General features: G+C 39.8%; 2 protein-coding genes across 2 annotated transcripts; one reads left to right on the forward strand and one right to left on the reverse strand.

The window, feature by feature from the left end:
* Window positions 1-2,300: 2,300 nt before the first annotated feature.
* LOC139945063 (organic cation transporter protein-like) lies at window positions 2,301-9,708 on the reverse strand. The gene is made up of 10 exons (XM_071942320.1): window positions 9,605-9,708; window positions 8,405-8,823; window positions 7,671-7,901; window positions 6,720-6,916; window positions 6,104-6,379; window positions 5,402-5,536; window positions 4,781-4,866; window positions 4,111-4,231; window positions 3,648-3,720; window positions 2,301-3,185 (listed from the first exon to the last, which is right to left on the reverse strand). The coding sequence occupies exons 2-10, from the start codon at window positions 8,789-8,791 to the stop codon at window positions 2,970-2,972; spliced, it is 1,722 nt and encodes a 573-aa protein (XP_071798421.1). The 5' UTR covers window positions 8,792-8,823; window positions 9,605-9,708; the 3' UTR covers window positions 2,301-2,969.
* Window positions 9,709-10,724: 1,016 nt separating this feature from the next.
* On the forward strand, window positions 10,725-18,690 carry LOC139944793 (organic cation transporter protein-like). The gene is made up of 9 exons (XM_071941905.1): window positions 10,725-11,087; window positions 14,546-14,776; window positions 15,296-15,492; window positions 15,832-16,131; window positions 16,382-16,516; window positions 17,109-17,194; window positions 17,480-17,600; window positions 17,853-17,925; window positions 18,475-18,690. Exons 1-9 carry the CDS (start codon window positions 10,725-10,727, stop codon window positions 18,637-18,639), a joined length of 1,671 nt encoding a protein of 556 aa, XP_071798006.1. The 3' UTR covers window positions 18,640-18,690.
* Window positions 18,691-18,865: the final 175 nt, after the last annotated feature.

The following is an 18,865-nucleotide window of genomic DNA, read 5'->3' on the forward strand; positions in this document are numbered from 1 at the left end:
TTGAATTTGTAAAAACCAAAAAAAATGATATTTTGATATCCAAAAAACCTAAAAAGATTAAACAACTTTAAAAAATAATATGCGTGAACAAAAAATTATTAATTATGTTCTTGATTGTGTAAATAGTGCAAATTGTGCAAATGTTGGCTTCAGCGCTCCCTGTATATCTGAGTATAGTGTAATTTAACACTAGTGCTTTATGACCCAATTTCATAGAGCTGCTTCACAGAAAAAGTACGTAAGCAAAATCTATTCTCAACATCAGAGTATAAACGTTATACCGGCCACAACACTATTTCGCATGCATCAATAAGTGCATGGTATCCTGTTTAGTTTTGCTATAATAGCAGATCATTTTTCAACAATTATTTCATTGCTTTGGCTGCTCCATGAAATTGGGCCCATCTAAGGTTCAACTATTGCCGCCAGTGGTTTTGTATAAAGATAATTATTACTGCTTTGCTAAGCAACTAAAATTAAATGATGTTTACTAATCTTTAAAGACAGGATATACCTGTGGTAATATTACTAGAAACCAATTGCCTTAAAAACTCACTTGGTAAGAAGCACTGCAGCTGTTGATAATGATGAGAATTGGAATCTAAGGAATGTGTTTATAAAAGAGATGAATTAAAAAAAAACATTTCAATCTGAGAATCGTCTCAGCATGAAACGTTTCTCGGATTGTGTTCCAATTACGGATCATTGTTTCTGCGTGTAAGTATACCGCTCCTGATATTCGGCGAGTCTCAAAAACTATACCATCTTTTGAAATTAATTTTACACAAGTTAGTTTATTGTATACATCTTCATATGAAAGCAATCGAACGATTTCAGAAACCAAAAATATACGTTGTCTTTAAACTTATAATTAATGTTTTAACTTAAAAGTATGATGTAGGAAGCCAAGACTATAGCAATTACTTTTTAAGCGTTTTGTAGTCGTCATTTTGAGAAAGTATATGTTTTAACTAAAAGTCTGGCCCTGTTTGGGTATAGTGATCTAACACTGATTGTAAAGGGAACAATACACTGACAACAGAGTTAATTATCATGCATTTATTTACTCCTTTATGTACAACTTGAAATAGTAATAAAGTTATAAATGCCAAGTATTACGGGTCAACGCAATTAGTGTCCATCATGTTGGTAGAAATAGTTAAGTAAATTATATTTGCGTGAATATTTTTGGGGAATTTTAAGGCTAAATTTATTTAAATTACCACCTCGTGCTTAATATTGTCAATGTAAATAGAACATACACTGCACTGGTAGTAAGCAAGGCCACGCTTTTTTCATTTGTTGTGTATTGTTGCATAATAAAAAATACGTATTTGTTGTCATTATAGCCATTTTTGAGAAAATCTTGACATCATTATTGATATCCATGTGATGTCCTCTTAAGAATTCTCTTTTCGGGGATGTGTTTGGGGAGGGGCAGCAGGCTCGGGCGGAGGGGGAGGGTGGGTCGGCGGCAGTTTCCGTAAGTGAGTTCGGTTTCCCGACTCTCAAGAGAAGACATTCATTTCGTTTAATGTACTTCTTTCGCACAAGTGGTGGCACCCTTGTAGTCAGGCGCCATTTCCTAGAAATTTTGAAACACCAAGCATGGTCCAAGCAAATTCTTCTGATTTGTTATTGTCGACAATTTCAGGTAAAAACTAATATTATTCTCCTATTCATTGAAAGTGAAGTTCTGATAATATTCTATCATGCTTTATCACACAAGTATTTTGCAGGAGTTTCCGCATCTTGCTTTTGTGAGTCTTGGTTTCCTATAACTTTGTTCACTTTGTGTGGAGCAGGGTACCGTCATTGACCGTGGTACAAAAACAATACAAGCCCGCTAATTATACCAATGGTTGTAAAAGAGGAAACTAAGGTACAATAATTCAGTAAATTCAAAACATTTGGTGCTCGATTTATATGGTAAATCTGAATCTGGATTCGATGGACTGCAAAGCATCTTATGGAAACATCACACCAACTTATTTGTAGAGAAGAAAATGAAGACATTTTAGTTTTAGACACGTGGGGGTGGGGAAAAAAAATCCAAATTACAGTCAAACCTAATCCACCGATAGTGCAAGGCTCCAGTCCGGACTCGAACAGGGGTCCACATGAACACGAGGCACAGAGACAGAAACCATTGCGCAAATCTGACTGGGAGAGAGCATGGCTACTCATCAGCAGTGAATAAAATCAATTTGTGAACAGTATTATCAAATTTCAATTCATCTTTATTATAAAACTTAAAAGAAATGAATCGCTTTAAAAGTATTAGATATTTTATAACTGTTTGTTTAAACAACGAATCAAGAAACTCAAATACATTTTTGTAAACATCTTACAATGTTACAAATATTTCAGGACACCATCATCTAAATTTAGTTTTTAAAACTAAAATGTTCTACTTTTATGATCACATATTTTTATAAAACCCAAATCTAAATTCACTTCAAAAATATATCTACGTTGCTTATGAACTTCATAATACCGTTAATGTGTTGCTAGCCATTCTTTCAAAAACGTCATATCATGATGGTCGGAACTGCATGTTTCCATTTAGTGAATAGGACACATTTACAAAATGTGTTCTTTTGATGAAAAGGTCTATTGGTTGAATCAGACTTGCTACTAGAGATGTTTTAATCAGTTTGACTTGTCTTGGCTTTACTAGATTTGTAAATGTAGCTAGGTCTCATTGAATTTGGTTTATCTTGGAAAGTAACTGTAAACTGAACCACGGCTGGATTTTACAAAGAGTTAAAACTAGTCGTATCTCGAGTCAGGACGAGTTACTCGTCCTACTACATGTATATAACCTTTAGTTTTGAACACCTCATGGACGCTAGTCGTAAGTTAGTGTGCTATCTTTGTGAAATCGATCCCACGTTAACATCTCTTTTAGAAAAGTTTTGGCTCTGCAAAGAGCTAGGTGTGGTCTCTTCAGTTGGTTTGTCTTTGATCTACAACAAATCATTAGCAGCTTCCAACTTGCTGCCACTTTTTCCTCGTTGGTCTTTGTCCTGCGTGCAAGGCGGAGTCCTGCCAAGATGTACTGCATCTTCTATTGTCTCTGGAAGAGGTTTGTTTCTCGTCTCTGGCAAGATTGGGATGAGGACGGCAGCTGAGATGCTCAGAGCTCCAAAGATTGTGAGAGGGAGGAAGGATGCATAACTAGCCTAATGTTGGTATAAACAAGAAATAATATTAGTAAATAAAATCCCCTTCACTTAAACAAATCATACAAAATAACAAAACGTTAAAACTGGTAAATTAGGTTGACAAAAAGCACACCATCAAAAATAAATGAAAAAGTTCACACAGAAAAAAAATGAGTTAAAAATAACACAGTTTTTTTAATAATATATGAGTCACGAATGATCACACATTTTTGAAACTTTCAAATGGACACATTTTTGGGTAAATAAATACAAAGTTAAGGCAACAAAAATGTAAATTTGAATCAGACTCCTTACGTTTTGAAAGTGTTTGAACATGAGCTACACTCCATAGTTTCATTTTTTTAAATGGTCACAATATGTTCAACAACTTCACACTTGTGTGGATTGGAACAAAATTAATTGCCCTTCAAAAATGAAATATTTCAAAACGTAATAAAAAGCATTATTCACTGCACTCACCAAATATAAGATAAATGGAGCTACAACCGTCCCAATGTTGGCCACAACGGCTCCGATTCCAAAACCAACATTTCTAAAAATAATAAACAAACTTAAAGGGTTTAAACACATTGAGCACAGGAGGGATCAAGGTGGGTCAGACACGCTTGAAGAAAAACAAATTTTCAAGTTGATAAATATACTAGTTTACCTTCATCTTCTCAATTAGCAAAGTGATTGATAAATTCAGGATTTGTGCTTATGAAGGTTAAACCTCTTTAGGTTTAAGGCAGGGTATACTGTTCCTGGTGATAATTTTAGAAAACTATCTGTTTAGCAAACCTTCAGGCCTAGAAATACGAGGCGAGGAGGTCATGCATGACCGTGGAGACTTTCAATTTTTTTCCAATGAAAGTGCACCTAGCAAAATGAAAATTGCCTTGCCCTCTCAAAGATAAATGATTAAATTGAAGGACTACCTTACCTGACGGGTGTTGGGAAGATTTCAGAGCAGAATATTAAATTGATAGAGAAGGCACATGTAATGCAGAGTTTAGCGATGATGGCCATGATGACAATCGGAACCGTCAAATCTGCTCCATCAACTGAAATGAAATCAAATTATTCTGAAAATTCATGATTTTTGTTCAAGTGTTTCAAGTGTATAACAGGCATGATATTTGGCACTTGGAAAAAAAGTTGGAAAATTGTTTTACAAGTACAAAGGCAGACCAACAAGTTATTGTGGGTTCGAACCCCAGTCATGAAACTTGTGTCCCTGAGCAAGACACTTAACTATAGTTGCTTTTCTTCACCCAGGGGTGAATGGGTACCTTTGAGGGCAGAGATGGTTCTTGTGATTGATTAGCTTGGTGCACAACAAATTTAGCAGCACAGGCTGTATACTCCCCAGGGAGCTGTGATTGTTTAAGGAATGAAATAAATTACCCAGTTCCCAGTAGGAAGAATCGTGGAGGATGGTATGTCACTTTATGCCTTGTAAGAAGACACTATTTTCGTACAATAGCTTGATCCTGACACAACCATATTCTCGCATTAAAATTCTAAATAGACATGCTAGAACCGCTGTAGTGTATTGTAGGAAACTAGACAAAAATGTTACAGCATGTAAATAGTTTATAATAGGAACTCACCAGTCTTCATTGGTATAAAAGCTGTAGCTATACTGGTCAGTCCAGATACAACAAAAAACAAACCCATAGATGGACGACGACCCCACCTACAAATAATAACAAATGATAATAAACTACTCATCACCAAAGGTCCTCTTTCAAGGAGAACATTCTCATTGGAGACTGTAGTAAATGCAACATCAAGAAACTTGAGTGCAGGACACCATTTTATATTTTAGACGTCATCATCCCCCCCCCCCCCCTATGTGGATCTTGCTATAGTATTTTAGTCGGGGTGTAGTGGCCGAGCGGATAAGAGCACCGAACTCAAGCTCTGGTGTTTCTGTTTAGCAGAGTGTGGGTTCGAGTCCCAGTCATGATACTTGTGTCCCTGAGCAAGACACTGAACTATAATTGGTTCTCTCAACCCAGGGTAGGCCTACCCATGAGGGCAGAGAAGGTTCTTGTGATTGATTTAGCTAATAGTAGCGCAACAGACTGTATACTCCTCAGGGAGCTGAGATGGTTTAAGGAATTTTGTAAGGCCCAGTGACCAGGGGTAATAATGTCGGAAGCGCTTTGAGATGGACTTTGGGTGTTTCAAGCTCTATAAAAAAAATCATTATTAATAGTTGAGCCTACCATGTCATTGTGAAATGGATGATAAAGAATGCTGGAATCTCAGCGAGTCCGAGGAAGAAGAAGTTAGCATATTTACTGCCGACGAGATGAGCGCTGTTTAGGGATGCTCCGTAGTATGTCATCATACTGACAAACCTGAGTAACGAAAACAATCATTTACTTGTTTGTTTGTGTTGTTTGTTTGTTTCCAAATATCACAATAATAATTATAGAACATGCATTAGGTACAATGGGTGATAAGTGGAGGGCACCACAAAAAAAGCTTTATAGAGGGCCTGCTCCCTTTAATACAAATCAATGTCATTGCATTTCTTGCCAATGATGTGAAGAACAACTTGGGGAGCTGAAGGTAGGAATTGATATTCCTCCTAAAACAGTCTAGATTGTGGGATGGAGGGAAACACGCACCGGGAAAGGAGTTCCAAAGAGATGCAGATTGTGGAATAAAGCTCTTAGGATGGCTCCTTGTTCTACATCTCAGCAAATCAAGAATGTATGGATGAGAAGAAGCAAAAAGTCTGGTTGCACGCTCAAACGTTCTGATAGGGGAAACTAATGCAGACCTACACTGGTGGCACAGTTACTAAAATGGAAAGTAGAAAAGATAGAGGCTGGTGGTTACAGACCTACGGCGGGAAAGAGATTGTACAGAGGGAAATATGTCTCCCTCTTCAACAAGACATGCCCCATGAATTTACTTACCAACTGAAATAAATGATAACTGTATTCAACAGCAGTCTTGGACTCCTCAGAACATCAAGATATGTAATTGATGTCTTCTCTTTGATCGAAGGAGCAGCCACCTCCGACTTGTCGATCTCCTTCAGCGCAATGTTTTCTTCTTCAGCATCTTCTGCTAGCAGAAACCCACCGGGTGGGGGCTCGACGCTGTTCCACCTTGCCATCTTGTTTAGGATGTTTGTAGCTTCCCCGATACGACCTTTGGATATTAACCATCGTATAGAGTCGTCTAGAATGCTGACAAGGAGAGAAAATCAATCAATTATAGAATTTATAAAGCGCCTAAATCAAAGGTTTGCTCTAAGGCATTGAGGAACAGAAGAAATAAATAAGTCATTGTTTGTAGACCTCCTGAAACAAGTGGGCTTTCAGAAGTCTTTGATTGCAGAACTCATGAAACAAGAGGGCCTTAAATGTGTTGATGGATGCTGTTTCCCTGATAAAATTTGAAAAATTTATTCCAGTTTTGGGTCCATAGACAGAGAAAATTCTACCAGCAAAAGTGATGCGAGTGTGGTGGATTATTTTGAGGCCTGTAACTTCAAGAAGCTATTTGAAAAAGAAGTTGCCAACTTACAACCAAAGTGGTATGGCGACAAGACAGGGTATGGATATCGCTAGCTGCATATGACGCCAATTCCTGAAGATGTATGCGAATGGTGTCACGGTGATCACTCCGACACCCCAGAACATGTTGTTCAGACTTCCAATAAGGGTTCGGCACTCTGGTGGAAACATCTCAATAACCATTATAAACTGGACCTGGTTGTAGCCCTAAAAAAATGACAAAATGAAGTCATAATAATTGGGCATTATAGAGAGCTAGTTTTTTAACTTTTTTGTAGGCAAGTCGCCAGACACACAAGGCCTGTAGGCCACTTCAAGGTGTGATGGGCTACAATTATTTGTTTCCAGGGGCCGTTGCCACCTACTCCTAGGGCTGAAACAGGGTTACCCCCTTTTACAGTCCATACGGATGCAGGCTTGGGTATCATCAGTTCGAAGGCTGGCCGGTAGAGCAGAAAGCACTACCTCCCCAATTGAAATGTTGCAATGGTGGATACCAAAGCGCTTTACAAGAAAACTATGATACAGTAAGCGGATGAATAAAGGCACTTATATGGGGAAAGCCAATTGGTCCATGACAAGAAAGTTTATCAGATGTTTCTTGAACACTTTCAGTGATGATGCGGAGCAAATTTGAGACATTTCCAAAGGAGCAGAGCCTGTGCGTAAAAGGCATGATTGTTCCCCAGCAACACAGAGCACCATTGGAACTGCCAAAACCAGAATGAATGGTAAGTCTGTAGTTAATTATTAATTTTTAAGGCCTCTTGATAGTTGGTACCCCTAAGTGTGTTTGACTAATCACACTTCTAGGTCCTCAAAACCAAAGGCTATAGAGCGCTTTAGGCACAAAATGCAGAACTGAAGCTTTGAGTAAAAACAAGGCGAGCAGGAAAAAAGTCGAGCAGCAATGTTTCGTAAGACTTAAATAGAGTTTCAAATAGTAAACCAAAATACACACCTGTGTAAACAAGCCGATAAAAAACCACAGAGTGACGAAACCAGGATAATTTTGGACAAAGGCAACAAGAATGCCGAAGACACCATTGGCAAGGCATCCGATTAGCAGCATCTTTTTCCTTCCAAATGCATCAGAGAGAAAACCAAAGAGGAAAGAGCCGACGAGACAACCGGCAAGAAAAATGGACTGCGCCGTCTGGGCGAGGAAACTCCGTTCACAGATGAGGTTCAACTACAGATAAAAGAATGAAAACAATGCCAAGTTTTTTAAACAATCACGTTTTGTTTTTGTGTCTGTCCATCCCCCATTTTTGTTTAATACTAGGCCCCTCCCACCCCCTGTCTCCTTAAATTCATCTTCTTTTCATTCCTTGATTCCTAGCTTTTTTTTTATTGGCTCACTACTTGGGATTCGAACCTGTGACCTCCTCTTCTCTTTTCATTTCTTTTGACCTGACTGCCTCTGTTGCAATAACATAAAGCATACTTTTCTGGGTAGACCAGAGAACAAAAGACCTCTACACAATACTTGAAAAAACTATGTGGACTCACACAAGTTCAAACAGTGGTGAAGAATGTTTTTTGAACAAAGAAGTGCACAGAACAAAAATGGGTCAACTGAGTGTGGTGCAACACCGAGCTTGGAGTTGGGTCTACTAGGGTCAGAGAGTAAGGGCACTCAAAATTGTATGGCAAAACTGAAATTTTGTTCCCTTTAAATGACTCTCTACTTACATCAGTCACAATGGTGGTTTCATTGTACTTTGTGAAATATTGCCACTCCCTGCATGGCTCATCGGTCCCCTGCAGCACACACTCATCCACCTCCTTTGAAATATTTCTTGTAACCATGGAAACAGATGCATTGTCCGTCCACTGCTTGTATGTAGGCGTTACTGACTCAACAACACCTGCTAAAACTGCACTTGGTTTCGGTGGCGGATTCGCTGCGGAGGTCACACACTGGTAACCCTGTGGGCTGTCGGCAGTGAATATGATTCCCATTAAGTGCCAGGCAGGGAACCATGTTCCGATTGTGGCGATCAGAATGGTGCATAAGACCTGGTAGCGGCCATAGCGCCCAAGATGACGTAAGACCACGTCTAGACGGGAACCCTCCATGTTTTGCCACGATTCAACTTGCTGATGTAGAGCTATCCAAAAAAAATAAAAAAAATAATAATACAATGTTTTTAGTCCATCTTTGGTTTTTATTGTCTGTGATGGTTTTTATGATACGACCTCAGCCATTTCAGGAGGCCTGGAATTGCATGGAAGCTGCTCTGTTGCCCTGGTCTTGGCCTTGGTGCCCCTCAAAAGTTTCCCATACCATAGACTTTTCCAATGGAAGTGCCTTTTTAAAAATGATAACTTGAATGGACTGCCCTCTCAAAGATGAAATTCCAGGCCTGGGATCCTAAAAAAACAAACAAGCTCAAGACAGAAAAGAAAGAAAAAAGATTACACAGAGAAGGTTACTCTCCAACTGTGTAGGCCAACTTGCTACCTCCTTGTTGAATAACACGTAGGCCTACTTTTAAAACACACAATGTATGCAGAGACTGAGACTAGTGAGAGCTGTAGACACAAAATGCACTCATCACTAGCCTATCAACACATCCCCTCTTAAAAACACAATACAATGCCAACATGATTTGTTTAATGTTTTATTAATTTATATTTAATTGTAATTGCCAACATGGAGCAAAGGTCGGAAAAGTTTCCGTATGGCGCCACCACTTTTTCATTCGAAATAAAATAATATAGTATCTAATTTACCTGATTGATATATCCCTTTTTGTAAAAATGAGTGAAAAAGTGGTGGCGCCATACGGAAAGTTATCCCCCATTTGCTTTTCCACAAAAATCCCCTTAAAAAAAAGTAAAGAATTCGTGCTTTTTACATCTACAACAGACACACAATGTTTTACTCACATGGGTTTCAGCACTTCCTTTGTGAATACTTTACTCATGTTTGCTCATTTTTTATCGTCGGTTCATTTCCGTGTTCTGCAGTCACGTCCGCTCACAAAGTAAACAGACTTGCAGCGCCACCAATAGGCCGAATTCAGTGAACCCGAACGGTGTTATTAGACTGGCCCCCAGTCTGTTGCCTGAACAAGTTTGAACAGTCTGAAATGCCTTTGACTTGACGGTGCAACGCACTTCGCATTGATACTAATACATATTTTTTTAGTAAGTAATATAATGCAAATACACCTATTTGGTTTGCGGTTGGATGTTGTGCATGATCAAACAAGTGTAGTGAACGAAAGTTTGAGTCAAGAAACATGACCCATAATGTTTTGCTAGCCTTGTCGAACAGTGCCAATAGAAACACGTACCATAGACCTTATGCACATGACGTTATTTCAGTACGGCGCCTTCGCATTGAGGTCAAAAGGAGTTTGTTCATTGGCCAATCTATGTGCGTTTCGATTGTTTCGTCACCATTTGACCTCAAAGATGGCGGCTGGATGACGTCAATGCATAAGGTCTATTGACCAACTTTGACAAATAATGATACTAACCTCCAAGTTGTTTTTATTAGCAAACCTTCGCAGAACGATAGATAAACAATGGCAGTTGATGTTTGTAGAATCGAATTCAGTTGTAGGTCTAATTTTTAGAAACAGCCGAAACAGTGGTAGCCGCCAAAGCTCTTGTGTGGTGCGGACTGGGTTACAGGTTGAAAAATTGAGAGGAATGCAGTCAGTCGTGCGACCGAATTGTGAAACAACTTCGAAATCAGTTTCCTATAATCTGCATTGCTATCAGATATCATCTCAAATCAACATTTTTTACAATTAGATTGGATTGACTTGCGTATGACACCACAACGAAAGTTTTATGGGCAGCATCCGGAGTCGAGTGCATCTTTGGTAATGACCATAAAATAATGTTTTCTTTTGATTATGCTGTCAAACCTCAACGCTGTTCTTCGGTTTGTTAGTTGCCAAGGTTTAGCTTTTGAAATGGTTATATCTTACTTATTCGTCGTGTGACTGCTTTGGGTATTCCTCAAAAAACGGTTTCTTATAAAATTAACAAAATCATGACGTCACTGCTCGACGATGCCCTTCACTACATCGGGAAATACGGCCGGTACCAGGTCTTCGCTTGCATTATAATCACCATCATCGGTGCCTGGTTTCCGCCTTTACACATCATGGGTGCTATATTCAGTGCAGACAGGCCTCTCTCCTACCAATGCATCCAATGGTCCGATGCGGGTGGCAATATCGTGGGTTCGAGACCCGAGAAGGAGACTACGAGGGTCGAGTTGTCTTCGGATGACGTGATTACGAGCGATGAATGCACTGGTAGTCTTGGGTTCAACAACAAGTCAAGTGAAGAAGTCGTCTGCACTAATTGGAAGTATGAAACTGAGTATAACGAGTCGACTATCGTCACACAGGTATAAACATGAAAATATTATTATATTTAATTTATCTTTTTTCTTAACTCCTTTTTTAATAGACCTCTTGCATAAGTATGACCGGCTGACGTCACAGTCAAATAACGCCCTCACTTTTGCCAATAAAAACCTACCAAGTTAGTTGATGTGCGCGGCTCGTTTAAATTTGACTTGTATGTATGGTTTATTTATGACGGCAAGTGCATGGGGTTTTAAAATGCACAACTAAAATTTTTGGGACATGGAGAAGTTCGTTTTTCTCCAAAAACTATTTTTGACAAAATCTGACAAGTTTTAAGACCCTTTATAGCCTTGATCAAGGCGCTACAGCCAGCCGCGACCCGCAAAATCCCAGTCCCAATCACTGAATTCCGCCAGCGCACCCCCATACATAACACAGTGCATAATAATACGTGTACAGCGTATGTACATACACATTACCATCTATATGGTACACGTACGGTACATGAGTATTTCTAAAGTAGCGCCTTGATGGTTCTGTAACTGCCAAAATTTAGGGCGGAGCTCATTATGCTAATGTTTACTAACAACCCGGTCTCATTGGTTGTTGGTTGACCTATAAACTCTCGCTGCGATGTCAATCACAACGTTCTGCAAGCACACGCACGTGCTCTCCGACGTAAACAACAAGCCTTGTGGCTGCTGTGCAAAAGATTGCAATGGCGGCGGGCGCGAGGGAGAAATCCCTACCCTAAAACAAAGTTGTGTACTGTATATCAATGGTACGGTGTATAATTTGCAACAGTACATCGTGGCACAGCTGCAGAAGCTTTCAACAAAATAAAACAACCAGGTTTAATGCACCAATCATGGATTTAGGAATAAGAAGGAAGAAAATTAGACCATACATTGTGTGAAATGTGTTTGAGAAAGATTCAAAAAGTATCAAGGTGTCATGGGTTTCCGGCAATGGCTACTTGGTTAGAATTCTTAGATGTTGGGCATACCCATCCCCTTGAAGCACAAACACTAAACAACATTACTGTTTTCCCCATTTCAGACCAGATGAGATAAGAAACCCAGCTGTTTATTTTGTCTAGACATATTATTCGTTACGTTTCTCGCGGTAAATCAAAGTTGGGGATCGAAAATAAACTATGTGTTGGTCGAAAACATACCAGACGGTAAAAGATGGCGTGTGGCTTAACAACAACTACAAGTAAAGATCAATTTCATAAACTAACTCTTGCCATACTACTACACTACAACGTTACACTTATAGTAAAGCAGCTTCCCATTCAGGGACAAATCTACCAGCTACATTGTACTATGATCCTAGTCCTCGTGTTATAATGAAGCACAAGACAACAGGGCCAAGGAACCCCTCCTCTCTTCGAAGTTGTTCGACACTGTACCGACCGAACGAGGCTTGTCCGGCTCACACCGGTGGCCCGTATACCGTCCGGCAGCGCAGTCAGACCCATTATACATCATAGCGATTCCCACTCCATACAGCTAACGTACTACGTACAAACACACACAAACAAGTCACATGGGAAACTACACAGCCATACACGTGTCAATGGGAAACTACACAACCATACACAAGTTAATAGGAAACTACACAACCATACAAAAGTCAATGGGACACTTAACAACCATACACAAGTCAATGGGAATTGACACAACCATACACAGTCCATGGGAAACTATACAACCATACACAAGTCAATGGGAAACTACACAACCATACACAAGTCAATGGGAAACTACACAACCATACACAAGTCAATGGGAAACTACACAACCATACACCAGTCAATGGGAAACTACACAACCATACAAGAGTCAATGGGAAACTACACAACCATACACATGTCAATGGGAAACTACACAACCATACACAAGTCAATGGGAAACTACACAACCATACACAAGTCAATGGGAATTGACACAACCATACACAGTCCATGGGAAACTATACAACCATACACAAGTCAATGGGAAACTACACAACCATACACAAGTCAATGGGAAACTACACAACCATACACAAGTCAATGGGAAACTACACAACCATACACCAGTCAATGGGAAACTACACAACCATACAAGAGTCAATGGGAAACTACACAACCATACACATGTCAATGGGAAACTACACAACCATACACAAGTCAATGGGAAACTACACAACCATACACAAGTCAATGGACACTTCACAACTATACACAAGTTCATGGGAATTAACACGACCATACACAAGTCAATGGGAAACTACACAACCATACACATGTCAATGGGAAACTACACACCCATACACCAGTCAATGGGAAACTACACAACCAGACACAAGTCAATGGGAAACTACACAAACATACACATGTCAATGGGAAACTACACAACCATACACAAGTTAATAGGAAACTACACAACCATACACAAGTCAATGGGACACTTCACAACTATACACAAGTCAATGGGAATTGACACAACCATACACAGTCCATGGGAAACTATACAACCATACACAAGTCAATGGGAAACTACACAACCATACACAAGTCAATGGGAAACTACACAACCTTACACAAGTCAATGGGAAACTACACAACCATACACCAGTCAATGGGAAACTACACAACCATACACCAGTCAATGGGAAACTACACAACCATACACAAGTCAATGGGAAACTACACAACCATACACAAGTACATGGGAAACTACACAACCATACACAAGTCAGTAGGACACTTTACAACCATGCACATGTCAATGGGAAACTAAACAACCATACACAAGTCAATGGGAAACTACACAACCATACATCAGTCAATGGGAAACTATACAACCATACACAAGTCAATGGTAAACTACACAACCATAAACAAGTCAATGGGAATATACACAACCATACACAATTCAAATGAAACACAACACAACCACGCACACGGACGTGGCATGATTGCTAGCAGTAATACGTCATTCTCAATCGCGCCTGTGATTGGCCAATGTTTAGAATGACATGCCCAGATCATGCACTCCCTTTTATCGGAATTCCGATAAAGCTGTAATACAGACCCATCAAGGCTGTGTTTGAGCCACGTGTGCGAGGTTGAAAGTAGAAAGACACGACCGTACTCACGACTCCGCTATATAGTTCTCGCTGTACAATTTACTGTACAATGTACTTTATACATGTACGTTGTTCGTGTATGTACAACGTGCAGACTGCCGAAATGTGCCGCGCCGGGCCGGGGCACACTACGCCAACAGCCTTGAGTCAAGGCTAGGCCCTTTATGGAGATGAATGCAATCAATACAAAACTTCACACGTGCACAGGGAAAATATGTGATATAAATGTAAATTAATTGAATAGCATTTCCGGCTAGGCCTAGCTGTTTAAAGAACCAATAATCCTCCATATCGCTTTTGAATTGATGTGATTTTAATCATTTGTTTTTCTAAATCCAAGACCTTAATTTCTTCCCAGCTGGATCTCGTTTGCGATCGGAAAATTCTCGTAGAGTTATCGCAGACCTTTCTTCTCTTCGGGATGCTCGTGGGCTCGTTAATGTTCGGGTATCTTTCGGATACCTTCGGGCGGAAGCGTACACTCCTCGGAGCTTGTCTCGCAAACGGCGTGATCGGGATCGGCGTTTCGTTTGTATGGAACTACCTTGGTATCGTGGCGCTGTGGTTTCTGGTTGGTGTTTGTGCACAGGTAAACTGACAATACATTTTTCCTTTTTCAACTTTAATTGCCATTGTGTATTCCTTGTCATTGTCAGATTTACACCAATTTCATTATGTACTGCGGCCAATAGACCGTCGGGAAACGTGATAGCTCATTTGTTGGTTCATATTGAAATGTTAATTAGTATGTGTTTTATACTTTGCAAAACAGTACTGTTGTGCACAAGCCTAAAGAAAGAAAGTGTTCTTATCTGGAGATTCTGAGCCCATGAGTCAAACAAGTCTAAAGGAAGAAAAAATGGCTGACTCTTGAATTATGTCAAAGGAAAAAATGTGCTGCATTTAATCTCGAAATAGTGTGCTCCTTAACTTGTACCACCCAAATTGCCCGTGAAACGTTAAATTTCCGTCATTCAGCGTCAAGTTCTGACGTTAAGTTTTGACGTCAAGTTCTGTAGTCAAGTTGTGACGTTGTCCTGAGTCAAGTTCCGACAGTAAATATGCCCCCAAATTTATATATTTTGTTTAATGACATACCATTTTGCAGGGTTATAACCAGGTGCAATTTGTGACCATCATGGAGATGTTTCCTCCTGAGTGCCGAACCCTGCTCGGGAGTTGCAATACGATGTTCTGGGGTGTCGGCGTGGCGAGCATTGCCCCCATTGCCTACATACTCAGGAATTGGCGCGACATGCAAATCGCAATCTCCGTCCTCTGTTTCGTCGCAGTGCCTCTTTTCTGGTAGGTTTTTACAAGTACAGATAAACAACATTTACAGTGACATGTTTTGTCTTTAATTTTGTGCGTACTGCAGTCTTTTTAATCTTGGTCAGAACTTGAGGTATGAACTTCCCGTCAGATCCTGACCATGGTTTTTCTTTCAGCTCTTCATTGAGTCGAATTGGCAAGAAAATGTGCCGTATTATTACAACAATTTTTTTAAATTAAATTAAAAACTCCAGTCAAACGAAATGAATAATAATTCAAGATGGGGAAAACAGACAAGAGCAATGCATAACATTATCATTTCGGGTAAGAAAACAAAAGATGACTCTTGAATGTTCTGAATCATTTTCGCAGTATTATAGATGACTCGGTGAGATGGCTACTGTCAACTGGACGCACTGATGATGCAATCATCGTCATCAACAAAATGGCGCGATGCAACGGTATAGCGCCCCCTCCCGGCGGGTTCGTCTTAACCAAAGCACAACAAGATGACGATGATTTACAGCAGCACGATGAAGACAGTAGTGACGCAAACGGTGACGTCACTGAAACGCCTCAGACGAAGGAGCAGATAATAGCGTCATGTCGAGTAAAGGATGTTTTTAAGAACCGTCGGGTACTTCTGAACATGTGTGTCGTCATGTTTATGTGGTGAGTGAAACTGTGGTCGGTACTCTTGTTCGGGAAGAGTTTTCATTGAAAGTAGCTATCCCTATTGTGCATCCGCGCAATTCTGAGAACAATTAAACTATATTATGTTGACACTTTATGAAGCTGAAACGTCTACAAGTATTATTACAGACATCTTCATTCACAGTGAGTAGGGTTTTATGTCATGGCCAAAAACTTATTATACAATTGTATCCAAAAGACGCTACCGTTTGTTCGTTGTTACCCGCAGGTTAACTTCCACAATGACGTATTACGGAGCCTCCATCAATTCAACCAATCTTGCCGGCAACAAGTACATCAACTTTTCTCTTCTCGGCTTAGCAGAAGTCCCGGGCTACATCCTTATCTTTTTCACCATGACGTGGTAAGTATTGTTTGAAGCTTTGCATGGTGTGGATAAAATATACAAGAAGAAACGAAAAATAGTTACTTTTCGGGTATCAACCACGTGAAAATCTCTTTTGAGGGAGTGTTGTCTCTGAAAAGAGCCGTTGGTTACTTTCCGGTTGGTTGTCTATTATTGTGATGTATAATAGGCCCTAGTCTATAATTAATGATGTTGCACGCGGCTGTCCGAAATGTGTCTCACGAACTGCGCCAACACTGGCCAACATGAAAAGAAACATGCACAACCTGGACAAGTAACCCTTATGACGTCATACTTCGAGGCTCGTGAATTACGCCAGAGTGGCCTCTTGCCTAGGTCAATCCCCGCCCATCTTCACCTTTCACCTACATTCATATGCAGATGACTGCAAGTGCAGCTGCCAAACGTCACCTCGGACCAATCAAAACACATCCAAAGAAATCATGGTATCCAATGGAATCACTTGTTTTAAAAAGCAAGTACCTGTAAAGACAGGGTACCAGTCTACCGACGAATTAGCAGAAGATAGTGCCTGAAAGGACTATACTGCTCTTATAAATCGTGTTGGTTTTGTGTGTTTTTTCCGTAGGTGGGGTCGTCGCCCATCGTTGAGTCTATTCTTCTTCATTGCTGGTGCCGCTAGTTTCACAACTGCGTTTTTGCCCGCAAAGTCTGGTTAGTATTAGAAAATTCTCAGTCTAAAACAAAATTGTCTTTGGATATAGTTGGAGTCATCTCTCTAAAGGCACATTGCCTCAAATTCTCTTACCAGTATGCTGTTTGGAAATGCTCCTTATCTTTTGAACTTAGAATACGCCATTTTAGTGGAATTAAAACGGGGTTTTTGTTGTGTGTTTTTTTTTTTGGGGGGGCGGGAATATCTAAAAAAAAAAAAAAAAAAAAACGGATTTGTTTTCTTTTCTTTTTTCAACCAATTATTTTTACCTTTGCATCTAATAGAAAACGGCACCGATTTAACGGTAGTTATCATAGCCGTAGCTGTACTGGTGAAGTTGTTCATCGTCTGTGCCTACACCATCAACTTGATTTGCTGCACGGAACTTCTACCAACCCCACTGAGGTAACACTAAACACAATTAAAATACACCTTTGTTTTTATGCACTAGACACCTTTGGTTATTGCCAAAGACCTGTTTTCTCACCTGGTGTATCTCAACACAGGCATTGTAACAAATCTGTCAAAATGTTGCTAGAGACAAATAAAAGAAAGCACCCTTGTTGCATTCATTTGTGTGCTTATAAAAGTCTTCGGCTGAAGTCTTTAAGTATTTCAGTGAGCAATTACCTCTATTTCAATACTTTTACTGCACAGGAATTTTGGTTTCGGAATCGGATCGGTCTTTGGAAGTATTGGATTCATGGTCGCACCATTCGTCTTATACCTGGTGAGTCAAACAATTATTTTTAAGCGCAAGATGTTAAAAATTAATTACAATTATCATTAAATTTAAAATGCTTGTAAATTATGAGACCCATTGCGTTTACAAATACTGTTTACTTATCAGATTGTTCAATCTTTTCATAAACACTAAACATGATATTAAACCACGATAGTTATGCTACCCAAATACCGAAATCGTATGAGGATGCATTGAAAAGGTGGTAACTTTCGATTAAATACAATACATCAAAGTTATAAGTAAGAAATGAACGATTTCTGCCCAATGAAAATTATCAACCTCAAATCAAGCGGTTGGACATAATTAAGAGGCTCTGCTTGAAAACGGTGACGACTTCACTCATCAACATGCAATGAAGACTTTGGAGCGCCCCAGGTAAATTTCCATTATTTACGTAGTTCTGAGCGTGCGCGCGTGACAGAGAACAATGGGTTTTACCTGGTAAGTCTGCTGCCACCAAGCGTCCTGAAAGTCTCCTAATATCACGGTGACTAAACTACCTTTTCGTTTCTGCTTTTTCCGTCTATACGCCAGGCTGATTTTGCGGAGTATTTACCGTTGAGTATCTTCGGAGGTCTTTGCATCATTAGTTCTCTTCTTGTCTTTGCGCTCCCGGAGACGAAAGACAATCCTCTCCCAGAGACGATGGAGGAAGCCGCAAATATTGGCAGACGAGCACCAAAAGGAGGCCAGGAATGAGTTAAAAACGGAATGCAATCGAACAGACTATTTTACGCTTAGTGAAATTGCGATCCCATTATTATAACCCCCTCCCCACCCCACAAACAAGAAGGAAACAAAAGAAACTTCAACGACAATAATAACGACAACATAACAACAACAACAACAACAACAACAACAACATCACAGCAACATTACAACAACGAACCCCCACCCCCCCCCCCCTATAAAAAAAAAAGAAGAA

The sequence above is a fragment of the Asterias amurensis genome, chromosome 12 (genome assembly GCF_032118995.1).
Source record: "Asterias amurensis chromosome 12, ASM3211899v1".
Lineage (NCBI taxonomy): Eukaryota > Metazoa > Echinodermata > Asteroidea > Forcipulatida > Asteriidae > Asterias > Asterias amurensis.

Excerpts from the sequence above, each read along its gene's own strand:
- LOC139945063 (XM_071942320.1), bottom strand. The coding sequence starts at position 8,791 with ATGGAGGGTTCCCGTCTAGACGTGGTCTTACGTCATCTTGGGCGCTAT. Across the intron at positions 5,537-6,103 it reads GTTATCATTTATTTCAGTTG|GTTTGTCAGTATGATGACAT; the intron begins GTAAGTAAATTC and ends TTCGTTACTCAG. Across the intron at positions 3,186-3,647 it reads CTCCATTTATCTTATATTTG|GCTAGTTATGCATCCTTCCT; the intron begins GTGAGTGCAGTG and ends TACCAACATTAG.
- LOC139944793 (XM_071941905.1), top strand. The coding sequence starts at position 10,725 with ATGACGTCACTGCTCGACGATGCCCTTCACTACATCGGGAAATACGGC. Across the intron at positions 16,517-17,108 it reads ATCTTTTTCACCATGACGTG|GTGGGGTCGTCGCCCATCGT; the intron begins GTAAGTATTGTT and ends TTTTTTCCGTAG. Across the intron at positions 17,926-18,474 it reads CACCATTCGTCTTATACCTG|GCTGATTTTGCGGAGTATTT; the intron begins GTGAGTCAAACA and ends TCTATACGCCAG.